Genomic DNA, 26,079 nt, shown 5'->3' on the forward strand with positions numbered 1-26,079 from the left:
AGCAGTCCTGTAGATGTATTGAAGATAGTTGGATACATCTGGCCCTTCAGCTTATGCAACTCTTTTCACCATACAGGTAACAGCAGCAGGGAAAAAGTCAGAGACCAATGGTAAGTAAAACAACTGTTCTTTTATTCCATTTTATGATGATTTGTCATGTTTTGTTGTCTTTTATTGAGGGTGTTATGCTTTTATTTGTTTACTGTAAGCGGCCCTGAGCAGCAGTGTGCTGGAGGGGTGTGATATAGCTATTTTAAATCAATCAATCATCAATCAATCAATCAATGTCATTGCCATTACAAGCTGCCCCTTGAATTCTCTTTCTTTCAGCAGGTTTGAGACAATTTGACAAGGAGCCTTAAGGAAGCCACGCACAATGCTGGACCAACTTGGTTTCAAAAACGGAAGTGCTAAATTTGTCCTTTCTTTTTATATATATTTATGTTTTGGTAAACAAAGGCCTTTTTTTGGTTGGAGGTTTTTTTTGTTTTTGTTTTTGCATTATCCCAGTTAAAACCATGTATATTAGCACTGTATTTAATAACCAGTCTTGAAACATTCAACCGCAAATAGTAGTGCCTTTGCACAAGGAGAGCCTTATTGCTAAAAGAAACCCATGCTGTGAAATAGACACTTCTACTGACGAGTTCTAGCAAACTGTATGTCCGACCAAGCCAAGTTCAACCCACAGAAGAGGAGCACTATCTGCTGCATGCACCTCTCAAGCATGTCCCATTGCAAGTCGATCAGGAGTGCACACAAGCAGTCACGAAAACATCCAATAAGTGCTTTTTAAGGGAGGAGTCCAAATGTAGATGATTATGGCACAACCCCCATGAGATCATCCTGTACTAGCCCATTATAGCAGACAGGAGCACAGCCTGATTCATAGATGATACGTGGCAACGCTGCATTTGCCATGGGGAAGGATTGGTGTGCATCCCTCCCTCCAACCTTATGCTCAAAGGAGGCACTTCACACTGATGCCCTGTCTTGCAGCTACCTGTTCCACATGGCACCTCGCCCCCAAACTTAAAAATAAAAAATGGGGGAAGAATCTGTGTGAATCAAACACTTGCATGTTCAGGCATAAATGTGGATGGTGCCACGTTTCCTGCACTGAGCAGGAGGGTTGGACAAGCCAGCTCCTCCACTCCATGAAAGGCATGCCATGGTGGAGAAGGAAGGGAACAGGGCACCATAAATCCTCCACAAATAGCCTCCGGTGAATCCATCGCTGCTAAGAGTTGGGGTAGAAAAGACTAGAGCATGAACTGAGGATAAGGACTCTGCTGGTTTGAATCATGTCTCTGCCATCAGTTGGTCTCAAGCAACCCACCCATCATCACAGCCTCAGCCCCACCATCTGCAAAATGGGGATAATACTACTTACCTTACTTGGGTCCCCAATGGACGTTGGACTACAACTCCTATCATTCCCAGTGGCCATTGTGGCTGGGGATGATGGGAGTTGTAGTCCAACATCAGTTGTGCAGTGGTGTGCACGAACAGTTCGCACCAAACTGGTCCACCCCAAACTGGGCTCGTTCAAGCGGCTCAACTGCAAACTGGACTGGCCTTCAGGAAGACGATTTGGTTCGTGATCGAACTGAACCGAGCCCAGTCTGTAGCGTACCAGTTTGCCATGGTTCTATGGGCTATGCTTTGTAAAGGGAATCCTTGAAAAGCCTTCTAAAGGGTGGCCGGGGCGTCTTGGCAGTGGCACAGGTCCAGAAGTGACCTGGTCTCCATGCATGCACTACTTTCAGAAGGTGCCCGCTTGCTGCCCACCCAACCACCCCACTTTAGAAGCCTTTTCAAGGATTCCTGTTTGCTCGTAAAAGGCGAATCCTCACTGGATTCCCGTTTACAAGCATAGCCCTTTGAACTGCTGAAGTGGTTAGAGCTGGTTCTGTTGAAGGGAAAGGGCCAGCTGGTCAGTTTGACTGAACCAGTTCACTGACCAAACTACAAAAAATGGTCCATGCACACCCCTACAGCTGGGTGCCCAAGTTTCAGAACCTCTGTCTTACAAGGTTGTTGCAAGGATAAGACGACAACACATGAGAAGTGCTTTGAACACGTGAAAGCGCCATACAAATGTTGTTAAACACCGTTCGCTTCAATGAGACTTGAATGAGAGACGCTCCAAGGTGGAATAGGCCCTGTTATGCTTTCTTTTGGCACTTTAGACTGAGGTATGGAAGAAATATCTCCAGCTGACAATTTTTTTTTTAATATACTTTGCCCATGTCAAATCCACATCAATAACGTGAAACAGGTTTTATACTTTTAAGTCTTTCCCCCCTGTATTTAGTTTAAGTTAATAACCTGAATTTGGATGACTGCGATTGACAGCGGTACTGATATTTGTCTCTCTCTCTCTCCCTGGTTTTTTGTTGTTGTTAGTTGCAATTTTAGGATATATACATATGGCTTTACAAAATTTAGCTGTAAGGCACTACTAATGATAGAAGGCTTTTAATACCTGCTAGAGTACTATATTTAGTTATAAACTTACATAACTAGCCAATATCACAACTTTTTTAAAAAAAAACTCACACTTTTTATATTAAGATTTCATAATTGCCATTAGACATATGGCAAGAGAAGTATTAGAATTTTTTTTAAAAAAAATCAGATGCCTGTTAATGGGTAATTAAAATTATAGTTTTAAAGAGGGAGGGGGGAAAAGGGGTATTAAGCGTCAAACATAGGTCACTTGTATAAAACTATGTAGCTAATTTATATAAAAACTACCACAATTAACACACAGAAGACAAGCATGCACTCTGTTGGTGGCACTTCTTTCTAGATTGCTGTATGCCAAGTTTGCCCTTTTATTAAGTCTATATGCATTGGACAGAACCTCCCTTTTAAATCCAAAAAGAAAAACACTCTATGGGCACAAACTCTCTAGCCTTAGGTGCAGCTCTGTGCACAGAAAGGGGGTGAGCAGTGGACTCCATGGCACACCTTTTCCTCCCTTCCCCTTGGCCCTCGGTTGTACATCGATTGCAGCGCAAAGGCCAATATGCTGAAGGGGAGACCTATGCACACCTTCCACATTCGGTCATCCCCAGGTCCCAGCATAGAGTTAGCTGTGCTGTGGAACACATGTGGGTTTACGTGACAGCTACACTTGGGAGATGGAGGAAAGAGGTCACTCCTGGGTCTTGTGCCACTCGCCTTCCATGAGCACAGCTACGTCCACACAGGGGAGAGAAGAGCGGGGTGCCTCACACCCTCTTCCTAACCCCCTTCACCCCAAGTTCTTGTTTACAGCCATATTCTTCCATTTGTACATAGCAACCACAAGGGTAACAAAAAGAAGTTAGGTTGGTTTGAATTTACCCATTAGCATTGTCACTGCAAAGGGCGTAGACGGATTAAGACAGGCAGCTCCGTTTTCAGATTGTATAGCCCACCCTACAATGCAGTTATGGCTGGAGAAGGAGGATTCTTTTGTTACGGCATCATGATTTCGCTGTATCTATCTGTCCAATCTTTTTTTTGTATTTTATTTTAAAGGGCAGGTGGTATAGCACTATCCAAAGGACTCCGCCTCTGCTTTCCTGAACCCTCTTGTTTACACAATGAAACTCTCTTGGGCGTTTAGAATGGCGTGAAATCGGGCAAAGAGTAACTTTGGAGCTGCCTGTTTTTGTTGTTTGGGTTGGTTTGTTTTTTTTAATACACTTTTTGAAGCCTTTACATCCACATATCTGCAATAAACCAGTATGCTGAATCTGCAATCACAATAAATGGAATATGTCTACCAGGCAGATGGGTTGTTTGGTGTTTCTCCCCACACCCCCGTCTACCTGACATATGTCACTATGGTATATCATAGTGTTATCGCTATGTATCAGCCGTGGGCAGCAGCCTCTAGGTAGCACAGAGCTCAACGCTGGGACGGCGAGAGTCAAGGAGACATGCCTGAACCAGTAGGCAGGAGATGAGAAGAGAATTGGCCCATCCTTACCAAAAATTGTTTGGCCGTGGAGGCAGAGAGCATCTCTGCACTGTGCAAGCAGAGAGAACCACTGGCACCTCCCCTGCTGGCCTCCTGGGCCTTTCGGGTGGGAGAGACTTCCCTTTCCCCTCCTGCAAGTTCCCCACAGCGGCAGTGGGTGCAGGTCTTGCCACCAAACTGTCTCACTGGCCATAGGCCAGTGCCATGCGGTCAGCGATGGCCATAGGTGCTTCTTCCCAGTGATCCACCTCACCAGGCACTGCTGATGATGATCATCGGCCTAGCCATCAACTGAGACCACCACAGACGGGGGTTATTTCACTCAGAACAGAGAGGGGTTTTTATTAATGGCGGAGGTTGTAAACAGCAAAGAATTTAAAAAACAATGAAAATCTTCAGTGTGGGTCTCTAGGGCTTGGCTGTGGACCAGACAACCACTATGGCACACCTGTTGAGAGTGGGGGGGGAGAGGCAGCATTTCTCAGCAGTAGACATTCCTGCTGCTCCCGTGGATGACCCTTTCTTCTTGCTCATTCCATCCCTCATTCGGCTTCCTTTCTTTCGCACTTAAGAAATCCATTGCTCACCCCAAACGGATAAAGCCCCACCCACAGTTCACAGATCCCAGAGTCCATCCTGTTGTTGGAGGTTCCAGGTCTACGCCAGTTCTAGTAATCAGCTTTAAATGGGTAGTCTTTGTGGTTGACACAGCTGCAAGAAAAGGGACATAGAATCTATTAGAACCCAGGTAGCTGGACGGTACAATGCCATATCAAGTTCCAAGCTAGGCACACCGTTCTGAACAACCAACAGGCAGTTTTCATGCCAAACGTTACTGACCAAGAATGTGTGCATTCCCTTCAAGACACCAATCTAGGACTTAAGTCCACCATTCCGCCATGGCCAGCCATCTAGCTCCAAGGCAGTGCCGAAGCTGCAACGCTACGTATGACAGAATACCACCCTATGCCTTTTTTTTGCCCATATCAAGGATTCCCAACCTTGGTTCCTCAGCTGTCTGACTGCAATTCCCATCATCCCCTTTGGCCATTGTGGCTAGGGATGATGGGAGTTGTAGGCCAACAAAACCTAGGGGCCCATGGTGGGGAATCTGGGCCTAAATAACGTATCAATCAAGGCTGCACTTTAATATGCGTAATCTCCTGGCATTTTGGAGCCTGAGTGCGATGAAATGGTGCAAGGCTACTTTTATGCAAACTGGCTGGGAACTCTTTGGAGCTGTCAATCGTAAGTGACAAAAGTTGGAAGTGAAGTTCAGTGACAGTGGGGAGGATTTGGGTCTGGGTAGGAAGAGTCTCAAAGAGGAGATGTTCTGAGACTCAGACAGTCTAAAAAATAAAGGGTTATTAGGACAGTCTGAGACTATTCACACGAGCAGCCCAGCCCATGCTAGGGCACTCCAGCTTGGGTTAGGCTGCTCAGGTGGAGTGCAGGGATCACTCCTGATCAAAGCGCTCCTGCCCCCGGCCTGGCTATCCCGACTTTTTGACCCAGCCTTTAACCAGGGTTAGAAGGCATGAGCATGCCCTTAATCCCAGGTCCAGGGCCATGAGTGTGCTCAGGCTACATGCAGCCCGAACGCTCACACAGTCGGGTGCCTAGAGCACCCGACCCACAGGGGAATCTTCTAATGCACTGCGCTGCTTGCATGCTGCATTCCGAGATTCCAGGAGCCGATTTTAGCATTCTTCAACCACCACCTGATGTAGAATCTTGAGCTGAACTGAAGGCAAGTTGAACGGAATTAAATGCAATCTGGGCAGCAAACAGGGTCTAGCAGAGGCCATTATCTTACAGGCTGCAGTTCACATGTAGAGTTCTGCAGGCAGTCACGGGATGATGTTGAACCCCAAGGGCTGTTCCCAATCTTGCCATGTGCATAACCTACAAAGTCAGGCCATGGGCGAGCCAGGCCCAAGTGGAAGGTTGTTTCTGTGGGGGAAGAGAAGAGTATGGGAACTTAATCTTACTGAATCATATTACAATCTCTCCAGTTCCTGTTCAAGCCAAGGAGGGTCGCCATCTCCTCTTTGGTCAATTCAAAGTCAAAGACCTGTAATAAAAGGGAGGAAAACAAGGTCACAACTTCACAAGAGTGAATACTGCCATGCCAAGGTGGCGGGGGAGGAAAGAAAAAGGCTTCAATTCTGAGAACTCGGTGTAAAAGTCTCCCAGTTTTTACTGCTGCAGCAAAAGTGCTTTCCACAACAGCCACCTATTGGCAAAAGTGACCTTGGGAGCCATATAAATTGGGTATGTCTATGCGTGCATGGGAACAGTCTGAACATCATACTTGCTATATTTTAATCCTAGCTCTCCAAAAGGTTCAGGGTGGCCAACGTGGTTCCCATCTCTTTTAACTCTGAGGTAGGTTAGGCTGAGATATGGTGACTGCTTGAGGTCCCTCAGTAAGCTTTGTGGCTGATTGGGGTTTGAACCCTGGCTTCCCTGGTAATTGCACCACACTGGCTTGCTCTCACCCATACAACCCTACCTCAGCATCAGCAAGATGTACAAACGGTAAGTTATATTGCATGTTGGCCATCTTGCACATAATTAGTGGATTGTATAGAAAGGGAAGGAAGTCACCCACTTCAGGTCTGGCCAGGGAAACACTAAAGAAAAGTGTATATGTCAATAAGCTAGCAGCAAGAAGGTGGAAAAACCTATCTGCCATTCAGCTCCTCACCTGCCATTCGGCTCCTCACCAGCTCCTCAGACTGCTACTCTCCCCAGGTGAGTGCCAAATTAATGTTATACAAGACAGTACAATTTATGAGAAGGGGGCGAGGAAGAAGCTCATTTACCTTGAAATTCTCCTCCAGGCGATGTTTTTTTTCTGACTTGGGAATGACAGCCACGTTTCTCTGGATGTGAAACCGGATCAGAACCTGCAAACAGATCAGGACCGTTTTTTTACATGGGCAAGAGATTCACTTTTCCACTTTTAAGTCTTACTATTTTCAAAGCAATTCAGTAACACCATACATCATGCATCTTTTTTCTATCACTGCAATTGGTTGAAAGGTTCAATTTTCGGCTAAGCCAAAATTACTCGCCTAGTTTTGTGTATGCTGAAAAGCACCTACTATTTTCATTGACTTTTCAATTTTCCTGCAAATATATGCACATTCTTCCCATGCTACTTGGTGCATTTTCATTCCCCTTGCTGATACTTCTCAGCACTGTTCTCCTTTGCTCTCACTGTCCCTGACCTCATTGGCCCTCAGTGCTTGTTGAATCAAACTGGCTGTGGCTACCTATTTTGTCAGTGTCAGATAATGCCATGCCTTCAGGGTTACTTTTAAACAAAATCACAAGGGACACCACAGCCAACCATATCCAAGGGCAAGGAGGGCAAATTAAAGCAGAGGACAATTCGTACCAAAAAAACCCCACACGGTTCCTAAGGGAAACAGCAGCCAGGGGATTAGAAAGGAGCTGAACACCTAGAACAATATAAACCCTCCACACCAGTCATATTCAGGATATTTACCTGGGCGATGCTTTTGTTGTGCCTGGCAGCGATCTCTTTAATCGTGGGGTCCTCCAAGAGGATGGGATCCCCTGGCTTGACACTAGGAAATAAAATCAATCCAGTCAGGAGCTGATCTCTTCTTTCCCCTAAACCCAGCATCATCTGGGGTTGTACCTGCTCTATGATTCCGCCTCTGGGGAGGGGCAACTGGGTTCTTTCCTGTGATGCTTCTGCATTTCCCAAGCCTCAAATCTGGAGGGGAGGGGTTTCCTGTCAGCCATTTCCTCCTCCCTACTCCTTTCCTGCCTTGCTTCAGGATGGAGCAGGTCTGAGGAGCCGTCTCCCTCTCTCTGCCAAATACAGCCCACCATCTCATCACCCCAGGGGGAGCTCCACAGCAAAATGTGGGGTGTACACCAGTGGAACGGGGAGAAGAGAGAGACAAGACTTTTGGGAGTTCTCTTTCTTTCTTGGCCAGAGCTATGGGAGCTGCCATCAGGAAATGACACCTAGGGGAGGTTGAGCCAGCCACAAAACGGTTAAAAGGGGGATTTTAATATATCAAACTCCACGGATTCCAGAATTTTGCTGTAGGACAGGAGGGGAGCAAGAGAGGCTGCTTTGCGGGGGGGGGGGAACTGGAGCAAAATGGATAGGAGAGAAAGAAAAAGCCATCCTGAGCACCAGAAGAAAGAGAAAGACATGGCGACTTATCCATCCAAGCAATTTTGCTGTATTGGCTAGAAAGGAAGCCCAAACTCCCACAGACAAGTTTGGGGTCTAGCAAGTAGCTCCCGAGCAACCTAATGCCCATCTCTAGAGTGAGCCATAGTTCAGACCAAGTCAACAGAACAGGGAATCCAAAGCGATACTCCGACAGGTTTGTTCAGAATGCCGGGCCCATACAATCATGCCCTTACCAGGTGGTTGGACCCAAAGGATTAAGGAAAGGGAGCCTGCTCCACTGTGACTCTCCCTACCCCTTGTAAAAAGCTCACAAAAATGTCTTGCATCCCTTGTTGTGAGAGTAGTTCCTCCAGCCAATCCTGCAGAGTTGCCGGGTGAGTCTATATCAGCAACACTGCTTGATGGATCCTTTCAGGTCCTGCTGTCTTCCTTTTATCACATCTACTGCACTCCCTAAATCTTCCTGTAAAGGCTGCCAGGTGGCCAAATCTCCCTCCATCTTTCATCTGTGGCTTTATTGCTCTCCCGCTTGCTAACAATCGATTCCTTGTCTGAATTCCATTCTGTTGCAATCTTGCCAGCTCTTCAGTTTAATAAGACTGTTCTGAATGTCATAGCTTATTCTTCACTGTAATGGGGATGGGGCTTGTCTAGTGAGATGTACAAGGAGTGGGTGGTGGGTAGGTGAAGAATCCGGTTGGACAACGGACATCTGGGATGCCCATACAGTTGGATTGCATAATGGTACATGCACAAATATCCAAATGGAGCAAAGAATTCCTATACGGAGGACAAAAATGGTCTTACGTGTGAGCACCAAAAGGCCGGTAAGCAGTCACAGAGATCCCTTTGGACTGGCAATCGTGGATCAGCTTCTCCTGGGTAAGGTAGGGGTGGCACTCAATCTGCAAGCCCAAGCAGAACCCAAATTACTCAACTAGCAAGCACCAATACATCCCTTAGAACAGGTTACCTATTTTCAGGAAAGCAACAACTTGATGAGTTTCCCTCCCACGCATATACATGATCTGAACCCTTTCAGGTTTTGTTTTAAAATGGGCAGCACCCAGATTAATGCTGTCCTCGCATCAGAATGTTTCATGCACGCAGTCATTTCTGCCTCACCTTTCCTTCCCTCTGGTGGCCCCAATGCTCTCCCAACACATCTATCCCTCAGGGTAGGAGGGAAAGCTACCCAAGTTTTCCTCCTATCTTTCTTCCACCCAAATGAAAACTGGGAGCACACACAGCTCCCAAACCCGGGTAGCACACACAGCTCCCAACACAGTTTTTGTTGTATAGCAAACCTGCTAACTGAGCAAAGAGGCACCTTTTCAAAGTAGTGATTCTCTTTACTAAGCAGGGGGAGAGCAACTGGCCCTATCCATCCCCAGCACAGCATCCCTTCAGTGGCTGTTGCTGGGGCCTATCTTACGTTTCCTTTTTAGGCTGTCAGCCCTTAGGGGACAGGGAGCCATTTTAATTATTTATTTCGATCTATGCAAACCTCTTTGGGAACTTTTGTTGAAAAGCAGTACATAAATATATTTGTCGTATTCGTATTTACTCTATTGGGATACTGAAGTACAGAAAGGTGTCTCGATGTCAACAGTGATGCCAGCCGCTTTACCTGGTGGTTGACAGGCTTGTGCTTTAAGCCAGGTTTCCTCAAGAGCCTCTCGATCTGATCATGGTTGAAATTGGAGATTCCAATGGCTTTCACCATCCCACAATCCACCAGCTCCTCCATTGCCTAAGGGAAAAATAAGGCGGCATTAGGCAGAATTTGGTGCTGCTCAATGAAACAACCTCCCATGTTTTAGCTCAGGCATGGCCATGCTGAGGCTCCCTAGGAGGCTGTTCTCACACGCAACCTAACCTGGACTAGGGACGCCCAGCCCAGGTCAGGCCCGATCCCAGGAGGCCAGTGCTGCATAGCCCGGCTTTTATGCCAGGCTGTTTGTGCTCCCTTACCCCCGGCTACCTGCTTGTGTGCGGACACGGGCTGCTTCCAGCCTGGCCACACACAGAGACGGGTGCCTAGAGTGCCCGTCTCTTGGGGGAATCCCCAATGCAACATGGGTATTGCACAGTGCATTGTGGGCTTCACGGAGGCCGTGACAACAAATCCAGGCCTCAGACCAATCCGCCCTGCTCCTCACCCCCAGCAACTAAACAGTGATCTTTGGGGGGAGGGTGGCAAGCTTTGGGAATCCTCCCCCACCCACTGCCCGTCCGGTAGGTCATGTGAATGGCCCCGAGGTGTTCTTGCTCTATAGCTCCCATTACCCCTTGCTACTGGCCCTTATGACAGGGGATAAAGGGCACTGTAATCCAACAACAGCTGATAGCTAGAACCACAGGTACCACAGCAGAGATATCTGGTTATGTATAGATTTAAGATGGCTGGAATATCATTAGCATTTCAAAAAACATGTCTGTGCATAAGAGGCTGCCAAGATAGGCAAACACCTTTCCAACTAAGTTATTCTCATGGCTGCAGAACTTTGTCCTGCACCTGTATCGGGATTCAGGTAATGCAAGCGGGATGTGTGTGTGTGTGTCCTCAAATAGGGGTCCTCACATTCTGGGAGTTCCAGTCCTGCAACATCTGGGAACCCATGTCTGAGAATTGAGGCGACAGAGCTACTGGCATTGCAACCCCTGCTAACTGGGCAAAGAGGCACCTTTTAACGTGGCGATTCTCTATTTAGCAGGGGGAGAGTAACTGGCCCTATCCACCCCCAGCACAGGACCTCCAGTGACTGTTGCTGGTGTATATCTTATGTTTCTTTTTAATTTGTGAGCCCTTTGGGGACAGGGGACAATCTTATTTATGTGTTGTTTCTCTGTGTAAACTGCCCTGAGCCATTTTTTGGAAGGGCAGTATGGAAATCCAACCAACAAACAAATGAAAATAATATATAAAGGTTTCAGATCCCATGAGCAACATGTCAGACAAAAAGGATCTTGGGCAACAGGACTAACAAAAGCTGGGTCAGACAGAGGACAGCATACACTGTCTCCTTCATGTTCCTGCTCAACCACAAGTGGAAATTCAGTCTTAAAAATGAGCTCAAGTCACGCTCACCTCCCAAGTTTCCAGAAAATCAGTGTTACTGGGGATGATCATGCCCTTCTCATCCACAGGCCTGAGATCCCCTCCAGCCTGTAAGCAGAAAGGAAAAGTGTTACATTACTCCAGAGAACTGTGCTTTTGATTGCAAAGCAAAGCAGCTTAACAACACTGGAGGGCCACACTGTAGGGCAGAAGGAGTCAGACTTCAGGCTTGCAAGATCTACTTTGGAGTTTTGTTGTTGTTTGGGTTTGTTCGTTTGCTTACTAGAACTCCAAGGTCCATCAACCAGAACCAGGTGCAAAATGGCAGCTCACGATGTGGAACCAACTACCCATTGCCTCCCACGAGCCATGCAGTGGAATAACTTGGACGTACAAATCTACCTCCAAGTTACTACAGATCAGAGAGTCTAACAACACTCTAGAACTGGCTAACAGAGCTACGCGCAAAGACCCAATCGACAGCAACCAGTCAATACTTTTTACAGGGGAGCCCAAGAGGGAACCAATTAGCAGAAAGCCACCCATGGCAGAGAATATCATTTATGTATATATGCTAAAGCCCTGGGAGGCCAAAGCCCTTGCTGATCTGCTGTAAACTGCTCAGCGATCTACCAGTGGATCCCAATCTGTTTTCTGTCCACTCCTGGGTGCTTTCCAGATTAGACCTTGCAACAGGGTCACGTCATATCTCACAAGTGTGCTTCCATACTTCCTGTGTTGTGACACTGCAGTCCCTACACAGACAGCAGGATGCTATTCATATTGCCAATTCCTTGTTTCAAATTTAATCACTGAGATACAGAGCTAGGACATCGTATATCCGGCGTAAGGAAGTTGCTGTTTTTTCGGGTTGTTAGTTGCTGTGAGACTGCTCCCCCTGCTGTTTACGTTTTGAATGCAACTTGCCTGAACGGAGGCATTTTGCTGCTGTTGAGCAGCTAGCCTGGAGAGTGCCCCGATATAGGGGACAGAATGTGAGCAAACAGAAGGACAAAGAAGAAAAATTTGATCTTTATATAAATAAATACATACATACAAATCAAAACCTTGAAATCAGTTCCAATACATGCACTAAATATCAACTGAAAAACCACCAGACATGTTTCAACAAAAGCCTTCTTTAGTGATTACAAACACTAATCCCATCCAGACAGAGCAACAGAATTTCAAGAGTTAGTGGAGAAGCTGCCCACCAGGCCTGCTCAACTTAGGCCCCCCCCCAGCTGTTTTTGGACTACAACTCCCATAATCCCCAGCCACAGTGGCCAGTAGCCAGGGATGATGGGAGTTGTAGGCCAACATCTGCAGGAGGGTTGAAGTTGAGCAGGCCTGCTCTAAGGAGCGTGCTGTCTACTCAGTTAATTTTAGATCCTGCTCAGGTTGAATCTGGAAGGCCCCATTCTGGATATATGTGTGCGCACACTGCCTTGATATTGCTGCCCAGAGCAAAACTCATTCTGCAAACAGATGAGGGCGGGGGGGGGCAGGGATAGAGAGAATACTGCTGCCCACTCCTAGCTTACAGCCCATTCCAGAAGGGGTCTGGCATTTCATGCTGGAAAGGAGGCTACTTCGGCAACATTCAAGGTTCATGAAGGGAATGAGAGACCCATAGTACCTTGTATCCCATGGGAAAGTGCATGAGGTAGAGGTCCAAGTGGTCCAGTTTCAGGTCATCTAGAGATTCTTGGCACGATTTCTTCACAAGGGACTTCTCATGGAAAGTGCACCACAACTGCACATGGAAAACAGGAAGCCACCAACACAATGAAAGAGAAGCCCTTCTAGATACGTGCCCCAGTCTTTTATGCTGCGGCATTTTCCAAACCAGATTAATCTACCACCCAAGGCTCCATTGTTGACCAAGCCCTAAACAAGGGACTCAGACTTGGGTTCCTAGATGCCAAGACTCTCATCATCCCTGGCTGCAATGGGACTTAGTCCAACAGCATCTGGGGATGCAGGTTTGAGGATTCCAGACCTGAACCATCCAGGGAAGAGTTACTGTTGAAATCAGATCAGACCCTTTAATGTCTCCAAGCCCTAGCATGTAATCATGCCAATAACCAGGAGAGAGAGGAGTTGAATGCTTGCATACTCCCCGACAGATAGAAAAACTAGCACATCAGGGAGAAAGCTAGGATTGAACTCATATCCCTGACACACCATTTGTCTATATTTATTTAGCAAATGTGCATACTGCCCACTACCTAAGTCTCTAGGCCGTTTACAGCATAAAACAAACCAAGAACTTTTAACCGTTAAAACATATAAAAGATCAAATTAAAATACCCATAAAAACACACCAACTAACTAAAAAGTTTGGCTGCAGAGATTGCTTCCTAAAAGCCATCAGGGATGGAGCAGCTCCAGTCTCGGCAGGAAGTGTCTTCCACAGTTCTGGGGCAACTACAGAGAAGGCTCACCTTTGAGTCGTGCATACGCAGCACATTTTTCTTCATGAGGTGCTCACGTAGGGGAGGGTCCAAAAGTGCACCCTTTCCCACTTGCAATCTGAGATGGCATCTCTTTCCTCCTTTATTGCATTTAAATCCCACTTATCGGCCACTGGATCCTCAAAGCAGTTTTCTGCATTTTCAGTTTTAACGACTTCTTTATCTCCCGCTCTTCCCTGTTTTCAGTTCCTTAGCCCAGGGGTTCTCAAACTTGGGTCCCCAGATGTTGTTCAACACTGTTGCAGCTGGAGATGATGGGAACGGTAGTCCAACAACTTTGGAGGAACCCAAATTTGAGAACTCCTGCCTTAGCCCTAACTATAGGGAACGTTTCTGCCCTAGCCAATTCATCCCCAACATCCTGTAACTATCCATTCTCCACCATTTTACAACTAGTCAAAGAAAAACCAAACACTTCATGACCCTCTTGGCTTCAAAGAACTACTCCCAGCCATAGCTGCATGTTCCCGAAGGAGCCACACTCTTAGGAATTACTCTGTAGCTAAGGCTGTTGTTTCCTGGAACTGTTCTAGGAGGCAAAGCAGAGAGGAGTCAGAAGCTGCTCTGCTTGAGGTGTCTTCCACTGGTAGGCGCTGGGATAGTACCTGATCCCAATGCTGTCCCTCCAGGTAAGGTAAAGTGTGCCGTCAAGTCGGTGTTGACTCCTGGAGACCACAGAGCCCTGTGGTTTTCTTTGGCAGAATACAGGAGGGGTTTACTATTGCCATCTCCCAACCCTGCCAGGTACCCAGGTTTTTTACCTGGGCTAAGAGTGAGGTAAGCAGGTGTGCACACACCCTCTTAATCCACTTCCGAGTCACGTGACACACAGACTGCCAGCAGCCCATCCTACCAGAGGCTGAGAGAAGGAGCATCCAGGCCTCTAGAATGCCTTCAATGTACCACATGAGCATTGTGGGCTTTCTTTCAGGAGGCTGGGTGTCCTTCCCCACACCACTCGCTGTAGTGGTGATCATGTGGCCATGCAGCAAGAGGAAACTCAACGGCCGGTCGTGTGGGGGTATGCAAGAATGCTCCTACCTTCCCCCCGCCCCCAGGATAAACGGTTGTGTGAAGGACCTTCCTTTCTCCTGGGGCAAGTGCTCTTTGAATGTCCCAGGAGCCAAAGCAGGAAAGAGCCGGGTGCTATTCTGCTGCATGGCTTCTTTTTTTTTTTTTAACCTGAGCTAAGAGTGAGGTAAGAGGGTGCATGCCCTCATGGCCTACCAGGCCAGTGGAGTGGACAAGAGACTCTGGCTGCAGCCACTGATTTTCAAGTATAAAAGGAACCCTGTCCATGTGTGTCACGTGTGTCCATGATGCAATGAAAAGAAGTTCCTGCTCTCTTATTCCTCCACACTTTCAACTTGCTCAGGGGTCCAAGGCAATGTGTTTGCTGTACTAACAAGCTTACCTTGCTGACAATGAAGAGGTCTTCCCGCTTCACAATTCCAGCCTTGATTTTCTCCTGGATGGCATTCCCAATCTCAGTCTCATTCCCATAAAAGCGGGCACAGTCAAAATGGCGGTACCCAAGGTCAATGGCGCATTTCACAGCTTCTTCTACTTTTCCACGAGCTGCCTGAAATATGATGTTTTTATGGCTTGTTAAACTATTTAATTTCAAAATAATCTTGAACAGACATTGTAGAATTGTTTATTACATTGTTAATATACTTTACTTAAATGTTACTGAGTTGTTTCATTTAATATTGATATTATGTCCACTTAAATAAAATGTTGGTATTATGCCTTTGATATAATACAATAACTCCATACAGACAAGGATCAATTTATATCAGCTTATATTTTTAAACACACAGGACAGACATTTTGAATGCTCTGCTTTTGTAAACATCAACGAACACGATTACGCCACAACACATAACATAAACACCTCAAAGGATATTCCCAAACATTTTTCATAAGATGCTAAAATAAGACATTTGGATTGAAATGTACATAAACTTTGCAGCAATAGGTCTTCACAGTAGCCTTAACTCTGCATCACAACATGAGGCAACAACACCAGATAAGAGAAATCAAGTTGCTGAACAACTCAAGTAAATACCAACAGGTGAAAATCAAGAGTAAAGTGTGCTTTCGAGTCAGTGTTGGCTCCCGGCAACCACAGAGCCCTGTGGTTGTCCTTGGTAGAATACAGGATAGGTTTACCATTGCCTCCTCCCACACATGCACTTAAAACCCATGCAGGTGGGAGAAGTGAGAAAAGCATGGTTAGGACCATTGTCATAACTGAACATGGTTGCTATTAGGCCTGCACTGGTGGTTAGGCAATATTAACCACAGTTAAACTGGAAACGGGCGTGGAGAAATTCAAGGCAGACAGGGGAGAAATGTACAAGCCTGCAGGGCACACCTTTAGCAAAGATGTGTTGATAGGTTATGTTGATAAGGCAGCTATCTTTAGGGATGGCTATGCCAGTTGTTGCATACTGCATTTGCTATTAGGGAAAGGTTAGGCTGCTTTCAAATTGGACGCTGAAGTCTGATGTGGCTTCAGGATGTCAGAGAGGGAGAAGGAGTTCTCAAGCCTGGCTATCAGGCCTGCTCAACTGAGGCCCCCCCAGCTGATTTTAGACTACACCTCCCATAATCCTCAGCCACAGTGGCCAATAGCCAGTGATTATGGAAGTTGTAAGCCAACAACATGGAAGTTGAGTTATGGGAGTTGTAAGCCAGTTGTATGCACACACATACCCTCTTTATTTAGCAGGGAGAGAGTAACTGGCCCTTTCCACTCCCAGCACAGTACCTCCAGTGACTGTTGCTGGTGTCTATCTTGCATTTCTTTTTAGATTGTGAGCCCTTTGGGGACAGGGAGCCATCTTATTTGTTTATTTATTTATTATTTATCTATGTAAACCACTTCGGAAACTTTTATTGAAAAGCGGTATATAAATAGTTGTTAAAGTATTTGAAGAGGAGCCTTTTAAATTGGTGGTTCTCTTTTGGAGGATTATATTTCCAGGATTGCCCTGAAAGTCCAGGTTCTTGCAATCAATCAGCTCCATTTCTCTGTGTTAACAGCCAGAGCCATTTTTGGAAGGGCGGTATAGAAATCGAATAAATAATAATAATAAATAACATCTGCAGGGAGGGCCGAAGTTGAGCAGCCCTGCTCACAAGCAGCAGAAAGAGATGGCAGAATAGACTGTATATTGGAGGTGACAGTTCTGCATGTGTCCTGATGTTTAACTTGCCCTAAAAATAGCAAACCAGGCAAAGAGGTAGCCTCTCAGCCTCTCTCTCTCTCTCCAATATGCTAGTTTTCAATGAGCAGGCTTTTAAAAAAAAGTCATATTTATATACTGCCTGATCTGTGCATCCCTAGGTGGTGTACATAATTTAAAATACAATTAAAACAATTTTACAAAATAAAGCAAACTGTTTAAAATTAATTGTATGTGGGGGAGAAATCAAAAGTGGAATGCCTCTCCTGTTTTCCTACCATCCATTCTACCAACACATGCCCCCACCTCATTCTGCTGCATCATGTACAGACCCAAACTTTAAGAGAAGAAATAGCATTTCAAACTTCACAGTCTGGTTTGTGACTCAGTTTTTTGGAAATGACCGAGAGTCTGGCAAATGAGACACACAGGGGACCAGCAGGGACTACATATTCCCAGCACACGCAATTAGGGAAGTGGTCGCACTGACAGCATGCCCATTGTGACACTGATGGAGACATTCTGTTGTACCATCAACATGTCCTTATATAAAACTATGGTGCAGCTACACCTGGAGTACTGCATACAATTCTGGTCACCGCATCTAAAAAGGGACATTGTAGAACTGGAAAAGGTGCAGAAGAGGGCAACCAAGATGATCAGGGGCCTAGAGCACCTTTCTTATGAGGCAAAGCTACAACACCTGGGGCTATTTAGTTTAGAAAAAAGACTGCGGGGACACATCATAGGAGTCTATAAAATCATGCATGGTTTGGAGAAAGTTGACAGGGAGAAATTCTTCTCCCTCTCACATAACACTAGAATCAGGGGTCATCCCATGAAATTGATTGCCAGGAAATCTAGGACCAACAAATGGAAATACTTATTCACACAACACATAATCAACTTGTGGAATTCTCTGCCACAAGATGTGGTGACAGCCAACATCCTGGATGGCTTTAAGAGGGGTTTGGATAACTTCACGGAGGAGAGGACCATCAACAGCTACTAGTTGGAGGACTTGAAGCCACCTCCAGCCTCAAAGGCAGGATGCCTCTGAGTACCAGTTGCAGATGAGTAACAGCAGGAGAGAGAGCCTGCCCTCAACTCCTGCCTGTAGGCTTCCAGCGGCATCTGGTGGGCCACTGTGTGAAACAGGATTCTGGACTAGATGGGTCTTGGGCCTGATCCAGCAGGGCTGTTCTTATGTCCCTTTATCATGGTGGGGGAGGGCCAGAGCTGTTCATCTGAAGCATCCCTCTACATGCATTCCAAACACCTCTTTAAACAAGCATCCATATTGGCTCACTCAGGACCTATGGGAAGGAAAACTCAAAACACTACTCATGGAGCCCTTTCTCATGAGCAATGAGAAAGGGCAAGAGGATTAGTGGGGAAGAAGCCTTAAAAGGCTTATCTCCCCACAGATGTTCCAGGGCTCTCTTCAGCGGGCGGAGACACTTCCCGGCTGCTGCCGGTAGCTTGCGGGGTCGGGGTTCCAGGATGCATTGCCCTGCCCTCTGGAGGGCCCATAGTGCACTCCCCTCCCTGGAGTTGGCTAGGATCCCTGCCATCTCTTAGCTGCTCCATGCAGGAATGATCCCAGAGCCATGCAGAGAAAGCAGACTGGGACTCCTCTTGTCACCCTTGCCAGAGGAACATAGGAAGCTGCCATATACTGAGTCAGACCATAGGTCCTTCTAGCTCAGTATTATCTACACAGCCTGGCAGCAACTTCTCTAAGGTTGCAGGCAGGAGTCCCTCTCAGCCCCCCTATTTTGGAGATGCCAGGGAGAGATCTTGGAACCTTCTGCACGCAACCAAGCAGATGCTCTTCCCAGAGTGGCTCCATCCCCTAAGGGGAATATTTCCCAGGGCTCACACATGTAGTCTCCCATTCAAATGCAACCAGAGTGGACCCTGCTTAGCAAAGGGGGAAATTCATGCTTGCCACCACAAGACCAGCTCTCCATGGGACACTCACCATGGCACAGGTAGCAAGCAGAACAGCAGACCACTGGCACAAGGCGTTATTACAGACACGACCTCAACCACCCCACTATAGTGTTAAGTTCACCTGCTGAGATTTGACCTATTGACTCTTGTGAATACAGACCTCTCGGGATCACCTGGCCCCAAATCTGAACTTAAACAATGTGCTCTTTTAAACAACTCTGTTCTGTGTTCTTTGATCACTAAGTAATCCCTTGGAATAGGACTTTAACCATTTTACTGGTCTTTGAAACTTTCCCTTCAGATAAGAAAAGGTAAGTATGCAAACTTTGTTCCAAGACAGGTGGAAATTCAACATCTGAATTTTCTCCAGCACTGAGAAAGTTATAGGGAGAAAGTTTACCTGTAGAATGTTTGCCTGTCATACAATTCAGAGCACAAGAGCCCGGTTAGAAACACAAGGAGACAGTCCTAACTTGGAAGGAACAGAGACAATGCCAGCCAGTATGATCTAGTCCAGGAATTTTCCAACTTGGGTTCCCAGATATTGCTGGACTACAATTCCCATCATCCCCAGGCACAATGACCTTCAGTTGATGTGGCAAAGCATAATGGGAATTGTAGTACATCATAATCTAGGGTCTCAAGTTTAAAAACCCCTAATCCGGTCCAATTAGGACCTGCTCCATACGAATCTGTATTTTATATCAACCTGCTATATTACAATATAAAGCTGTTCTGTTGCCAACATGATCTTAGTTCAACATAACCTATAGTGGACATTTAGATCAATGAAAATCAGCTAGTTGAGAGGAAGCCTGAATCCTAGGTATCTGGAGCTTGATTAACAGATAAAGCCTATGGACCAGACTTTGCTATACATTTTATGACCCATGAAGCAAATACGTGGATACTTTTAAAAGCCTCTTCGGCTTGAAGTGGGGATAATTAAACTGGAGGCTAGGGCTTGGATTTCCATTTTTGAATACTGGCTCAAGCTTATATTTAACCCTATTGGCTTAACCCCATTAGTATTACAAGATTCATGTCAGTCAAGATGGAAGAGTGGAGGAGAGACTCTATTATTATGGTCCCCCCCCCACCCCGCCTGCCTGCAGCTATTACAGCCTTAAGATATGATACTGCCAGAGTCAAGCTAAAAGAAAGAATCCTTGATATGGAACGACAGATTGATCAGGGTGCTATTCCAACTGATGTATTCCTGAGAAGTCAGAACATGAGCTATTCCCCTGCAAATTACCTATTCTAGCTTACTGTTCCTAAACTTTGTAGAGCCCTGACTCTAACGCGCTGTATTTATTTATTTATTTGATTTTTATACCACCCTTCCAAAATGGCTCAAAATGGCTAATGCCATGCATACAGCAGTCTTAGAAGGGAGATATTATGGCATTCCTTTTGAAGAACGTGTTTGCCCTTGTGGTACGGGGGAGGTTGAAACGACATCTCATGTTCTTCTGTATTTTCAACTTTTCAGAGACATTAGGCTTAAGTTTCTTTCTCCAGAATTCATTTCATATTCAGGACTCACTGATAGTACTCATTCAACTCTCCTTTTAGCAGATCAAACTGAAGCTAGGTTATATAAGGTTGCTAAGTTCTGTTGTATTGCTGGTAGGATTCGATTAGAAGTTACAAACAATAGATTGTCAACTGTCATCCAATGGAACTGATTGTCAAGAAATTTGCCAAGTACTTTTTCACACAACGCATAATCAATCTATGGAATGCTCTGCCACAAGATGTCATGACAGCCAACAGCCTGGATGGCTTTAAGAGGGGTTTAGATAAATTCATGGAGGACCGGTCTATCAATGGCTACTAGTCTGAGGGCTATAGGCCCCCTCCAGTCTCAGAGGCAAGATGCCTAAAAAGTAGCTGCAGGGGAGTAAGAAGCAGGAGAGAGGGCATGACCTCAGCTCTTGCCTGTAGGCTTCCAGTGGCATCTGGTGGGCCACTGTGTGAAAGAGGATGCTGAACTAGGTGGGCCTTGGGCCTGATCCAGCAGGGCTGTTCTTACGTTTTTCATCTTGATTATCTTCTAGCTGGCCAGAATGAATTAAAATCTTATAATGTGACTAAGTTTTGTTTTAGTAGCCAGCAAAATTCTCCAGAAGCTCATTATGAATTCAATTTAGCTCTTCTGTTTTGGAGGTTTAACTTGCTAGTACTATATTACAATCTATATATTTAATTCTCCTAAATGTGCCCGTCACTAATCCCATGCGTGGCAGCTCTTGCGAGAGCAGCTGCCAGGGGTATAGCAATGGAGACGCGAGATCATGGCGGCAAGTCAGGCTGGTCGCCAATCGGCCAGAAGAGGCGGGATCAGCCCGGCCGGCCGTTGGCTGGAGGAGGCAGCCCGCAAGTGAGAAAGCGGTGGGGGGGGGGAGAGGAAGCGGGCCAGCCAGCCTGCCAGAAAGTGCACGCGGGGGGGGGGAGGGCGGGGGGGGGGGAAGCAGCCAGAGATATAGATGCTCTGTGCCCGGCCCAGCTAGTTTTTATGGTTTACTCTGCTGGGCTTCTGTGTGTATATATTGTTGTACTGGTCTGTGACTGTAATAAAGGATTTGATTTGACAGGCTCTCTGTTGCTAAGGAGCAGAAGTAGAATCAGTGGGTTGAAATTAAAAGGAAGCAGATTCAGGCTAGGAGGAATTTCTAGACTGTAAGAGCTGCTTGACATTGGGACAGTTTGCTCTGTGCAGGGGTAGGCTCTCCCCCTCTGGGGATTTTCCAGTGGAGGCTGGACTGCCATCAGGGATGCTGCAGTTTGCACCATGCAGAGGGGCTAATAAACTTCCAAGGTCCCTTCCAACTCTAATATTCTGTAATGGCTACATGGAGCCCCCATGTCAAGAGGCTGTATACCTCTGAATACCAGATACTGGGGGCAATCAGGAAGGCCAGGTTAGCTCAAAATCCTGCCTGTGGGCTTCCTAGAAGCATCAGGTTGTTCACTGTGGGACGTAGGCTGCAGAACTAGCTGGATATTTGGTCTGCTCGTGGACCTCTATTTATTGACCTTCGTCATGTGCACAGTAATCATTTGCAGAGCAATCAAAGGAGGTCAATGCACATGTGAACCAGGCCAGTCATTCTAGACAGGCAGCACGATGCAGTATATAAATCAATCTTACAAAACTGCCTTGATTTGAAGTGACCTAATTTTTCCCTGTAACCTTACGTGATGGAGTGGGGAAATGCTTGACTAACAAGCAGAAGGTTGCCAGTTCGAATCCCCACTGGTATGTTTCACCTATATCGGGCAGCAGTGATATAGGAAGATGCTGAAAGGCATCATCTCATACTGCGCAGGATGAGGCAATGGTAAACCCCTCCTGTATTCTACCACAGGGCTCTGTGGGCACCAGGAGTTGAAATTGACTGGATGGCACACTTTACTTTACACTTAATTTTTTTCCTAACCTAATGACAATGGGTACAGCAACCACCCTCAGAACTGATCATGAAGACACTGAAGTGGTGGACAGTGTCTGCCTTTTAGGATTGACCATCAACAGTAAAGGAACCAGCAGTCAAGAAATACACCGCAGACTAGCACTTGGCAGGGTTGCAATGAAGGACTTGGAAAGGATATTTAGATGCTGTGACGTGTCTATATCTACAAAGATTAGAATAGTTTGGACAATGGTTTTCCCTGTGACACTCTATGGATGCGAAAGCTGGACTTTGAAGTAGCAAGATAGAAAAAGCATTGATGCTTTTGAACTTTGGTGCTGGAGAAGACTTTTGAGGATACCATGGACAGCCAGGAAAACAAACAAATGGATCATAGAACAAATCAATCCAGAATTTTTATTTGGGGCACATATGACCAGGCTCAAATTATCAAACTTTGGACACATTATGTGAAGACCCAGCTCCCTTGAGAAGTCCATAATGCTGGGAAAAGTTGAAGGAAAGAGAAGAAGAGGACGAGCAGCAGCAAGGTGGATGGATTCGATCACGACAGCAATGAATGCACCACTGAAAGGACCTGAAAGGCCAAGTTGAAGACAGATCATCCTGGCGAGAATCTATCTATGTGGTCGCTAAGAGTCGACACCGATTTGACGGCACTCAATCAATCTTTTACCCAATTCGAGCCGAATGTCTGAGTACAACAGAACAAAGCAAACCAACAAGGAACGGGCAATGCAAGCGACGCGTTACGTAAGCACTTGGAACTAAGGCGACGGGTCCACCGACAGCGCCTGACGCAAAACCCGACTGGTCGCGTGGGCCGGTTCGGGGGCGGGGGACGAGTCGCAAGGAACCGGTCCCAAGGTCTCCTCGCCCTGCAAAAAGAAAAAGAAAAAAAAGAAACCCAAACAAGCCCTGACAGCGGAAGCGCCAAGCGCGACTCGTGCAACCGAAAAGGCAACTCCTGCCTCCAGCACCTTTTTGGGGGGAAGCGTCGGAGAAAGGCAGGGAAGCCAGAGAGGAGCAGGCGGGACGAGGCGGCCGCCCCAAGGTCTTCCTCCTCTCGGTGCAAAACACCAGACAAGCTGCAGAAGAAGCGAGCGGCAGAAAATGCCCCTCCGACTCCTGCTGCTGGCGCCGACGGAGGAGCAAAACGCTCTTGGCGCCGGCTCCGTCGGAGAAAGGCAAAGAGGAGCAGGCGGGAGGAGGAGGAAGGCAGCTGCAACGCCCGCCGTCCATTGGCGCCCTCCCTTCGCAAGTACCTGCCAAGTGCCCAGCCCGAAGATAGGCATTCGCGCCTGGGTGCTCAGCTTCACGTAAGCAGCCATGCTCGCAGCCGCTCTCGGCAGTCTCCCCGCCCGTGCGCACACAAGCACCGCCCGGGCCGCGGCGCTTTTGCCGGCGTGACTCCTCCCCCAGAGGGCCTCCCTCGCTGCTCTCTAGATCGTCAGCTTTGTTGCACTTGGAGGAGGGAGAGAAAGACGCCGCCGCCGCCGCCGCAAGAATAGCAAGCCTGGCTGGGTTGCTCCCGCGAGACGAAGAAGGCTGCCAGCTCCGCTCCGTCCAAGTGTGCAAAACCTGGAGTGGAGGAAGGAAGCCCCACGTGCCGGCGGGCATGGTTCGCCCTTGCTCTGCGTCCCATGGAAGAGGCCAGGGGATTCCCTTCCCATCCTTGGTCCCCGGATGTCCGCGCCAGAGACGGACTACATGTCCCACCAGATTAACCAGCAGTAAATTAATCCTGGCCCATTACCAGGGGTGTCGCTATAACTGAGCGGATGGGTGGGTTCAAAGAACCGGGGCCCCAGCTCCTGAGGGTCCCCTCGCCCAGCTCCACCCCTCCCTACTTCCGTCACTCACTCCGAGGAGCCGCTGGAGAGAGGGGCGGACACAGCCCCCTCTCCCCTGCCCAGTACAAAGAAGGGAACACTCGAAACCAGGACACAATTATGTAATAGGTAAAATGTGCTGTCGAGTTGGTGTTGACTCCTGGCGCCCACGCCCACAGAGCCCTGTGGTTGTCTTTGGTAGAATACAGGAGGGGTTTGCCATTGCCTCCTCCCGCGCAGTCTGAGATGATGCCTTTCAGCATCTTTCTATATCGTTGCTGCCCGGTATAGTACCAGTGGGGATCTGAACCGGCAACCTTCTGCTTGTTAGTCAAGCATTTCCTGGCTGCACCATTAGGTGGCTATTGTGTAATAGGCAATCATTTTTTTTTCCAAATAAGAATTTAAAACATCAAAAACAGTAAAATGAAGTAAAATTTCACAAAATAAACCAAGGCAAAAAGAACTGGGTTGTTTTAAAAGACATGAAAATTGAAATAGACAATGTATACTCTAAAATATACACACATGAACAAATTTGTTGGTACCCTTACAGCTCATTGAAAAAGTGCTTTATGCCTCCTGAAAAGCGATTAAATTAAAAGCAATTGTCCCATGTATACCTGCATGCCTTTGATATATCATTGAGTAAAGCAAAGCAAGTGTGAAAAGAGAAAGTAATGCTTATTCTCCAAAGATGTTCCAAAGTGGCCTGGACACATTTGTTGGTACCCCTTGAAAAGATCATAAATAATTGGATGACAGTGATTTTTCAAATTAGCTGTTTTCTTTAATTAGTATCACACATGTCTCCAATCGTGCAATCAGTCATTCAGCCTATTTAAATGGAGACAAGTTGTCACTCTGCTGTTTGGTATCATCGTGTGTCCCACAATGAACATGGAACAGAGAAAGCAAAGGAGAGAGTTGTCTGAGGAGATCAGAAAGAAAATCATAGACAAGCATGTTAAAGACAAAGGCTATAAGACCATCTCTAAGCAATTTGATGTTCCTGTAACAGTTGCAAATATGATTAAGAAGATCAAGGTCCATGGGACTGTAGCCAACCTCCCTGGACTCGGCCACATGAGGAAAATTTACCTGAGAATAGGCAGAAGGATAATGAGAATGCTATACAAAAAGGACAACTTCCAAAGAGATACAAGCTGAACTGCAAAGTCAAGGTCCATCAGTGTCTGATCGCACCACCCGTCACTTTTTGAGTGACAGTGGGCTCAATGGAAGAAGACTCAGGAGGACTCCACAGTTGAAAGAAAAACATAAAAAAGCCAGACTGGAATTTGCTAAAATGCATATTGACAAGCCACAATGCTTCTGGGGGAATGTCCTTTGGACAGATGAGACAAAACTGGAGCTTTTTGGCAAGTCACATCAGCTCTATGTCCACAGATGAAAAAAACAAAGCTTTCAAAGAAAAGAACACCATACCTACTGTGAAACATGGAGGAGGCTCGGTTATGTTTTGGGGCTGCTTTGCTGCATCTGGCACGGGGTGCCTTGAGTCTGTGCAGGGAACAATGAAATCTCAAGACTATCAAGACATTCTGGAGCAAAACGTACTGCCCAGTGTCAGAAAGCTCTGTCTCAGTTACAGGTCATGGATCCTCCAACAGGATAATGACCCAAAACACACAGCTAAAAGCACCCAAGAATGGCTAAGAACAAAGCATTGGACTATTCTGAAGTGGCCTTCTATGAGCCCTAATTTGAATTCCTATTGAACATTTATGGAAAGAACTGAAACATGCAGTCTGAAGAAGGCACCTTTCAAACCTGACACAGCTGGAGCAGTTTGCTCAGGAAGAGTGGGCCAAACTACCTGTTGACAGGTGCAGAAGTCTCATTGAGAGCTACAGGAATTCCTTGTTTGCAGTGATTGCCTCTAAAGGTTGTGCAACAAAATATTAGGTTAAGGGTCCCATCATTTTTGTCCATG

The 26,079-nt window shown here is 46.6% G+C and overlaps 2 protein-coding genes across 16 annotated transcripts in view; one reads left to right on the forward strand and one right to left on the reverse strand.

Moving 5' to 3' along the window:
• Positions 1 to 3,783, forward strand: part of CALD1 (caldesmon 1) — a 306,807-nt gene extending 303,024 nt beyond the window's left edge. For 10 of the 15 annotated variants that reach the window (XM_053251783.1, XM_053251784.1, XM_053251774.1 and 7 more), the window contains 2 exons: positions 77 to 110; positions 331 to 3,783. In XM_053251783.1, the coding sequence (XP_053107758.1) occupies positions 77 to 110; positions 331 to 362 (66 nt within the window). In that variant the 3' untranslated portion in view covers positions 363 to 3,783. Of the gene's footprint in view, positions 1 to 76; positions 111 to 330 lie in introns of those variants that run through there. The other 5 variants (XM_053251786.1, XM_053251779.1, XM_053251785.1 and 2 more) reach the window with 2 other exon arrangements.
• A 506-nt stretch (positions 3,784 to 4,289) lies between these two features.
• LOC128325904 (aldo-keto reductase family 1 member B7-like) lies at positions 4,290 to 23,802 on the reverse strand. Its single transcript, XM_053251787.1, has 10 exons — positions 23,556 to 23,802; positions 15,115 to 15,282; positions 12,863 to 12,979; positions 11,254 to 11,331; positions 9,793 to 9,915; positions 8,970 to 9,067; positions 7,494 to 7,575; positions 6,805 to 6,888; positions 5,968 to 6,050; positions 4,290 to 4,687 (listed from the first exon to the last, which is right to left on the reverse strand). The coding sequence occupies exons 1-10, from the start codon at positions 23,619 to 23,621 to the stop codon at positions 4,645 to 4,647; spliced, it is 942 nt and encodes a 313-aa protein (XP_053107762.1). The 5' UTR covers positions 23,622 to 23,802; the 3' UTR covers positions 4,290 to 4,644.
• Positions 23,803 to 26,079: the final 2,277 nt, after the last annotated feature.

Source organism: Hemicordylus capensis, chromosome 5 (genome assembly GCF_027244095.1).
Source record: "Hemicordylus capensis ecotype Gifberg chromosome 5, rHemCap1.1.pri, whole genome shotgun sequence".
Lineage (NCBI taxonomy): Eukaryota > Metazoa > Chordata > Lepidosauria > Squamata > Cordylidae > Hemicordylus > Hemicordylus capensis.

What these genes read in the sequence shown, in the direction of transcription:
- LOC128325904 (XM_053251787.1), bottom strand. Translation starts at nt 23,621, where the DNA reads ATGGCTGCTTACGTGAAGCTGAGCACCCAGGCGCGAATGCCTATCTTC. An exon ending in ACAAGCCTGTCAACCACCAG is followed by an intron (nt 9,068 to 9,792) that starts GTAAAGCGGCTG and finishes TTGGGCTTGCAG; the next exon opens with ATTGAGTGCCACCCCTACCT. An exon ending in GCCTGGAGGAGAATTTCAAG is followed by an intron (nt 6,051 to 6,804) that starts GTAAATGAGCTT and finishes CTTTTATTACAG; the next exon opens with GTCTTTGACTTTGAATTGAC.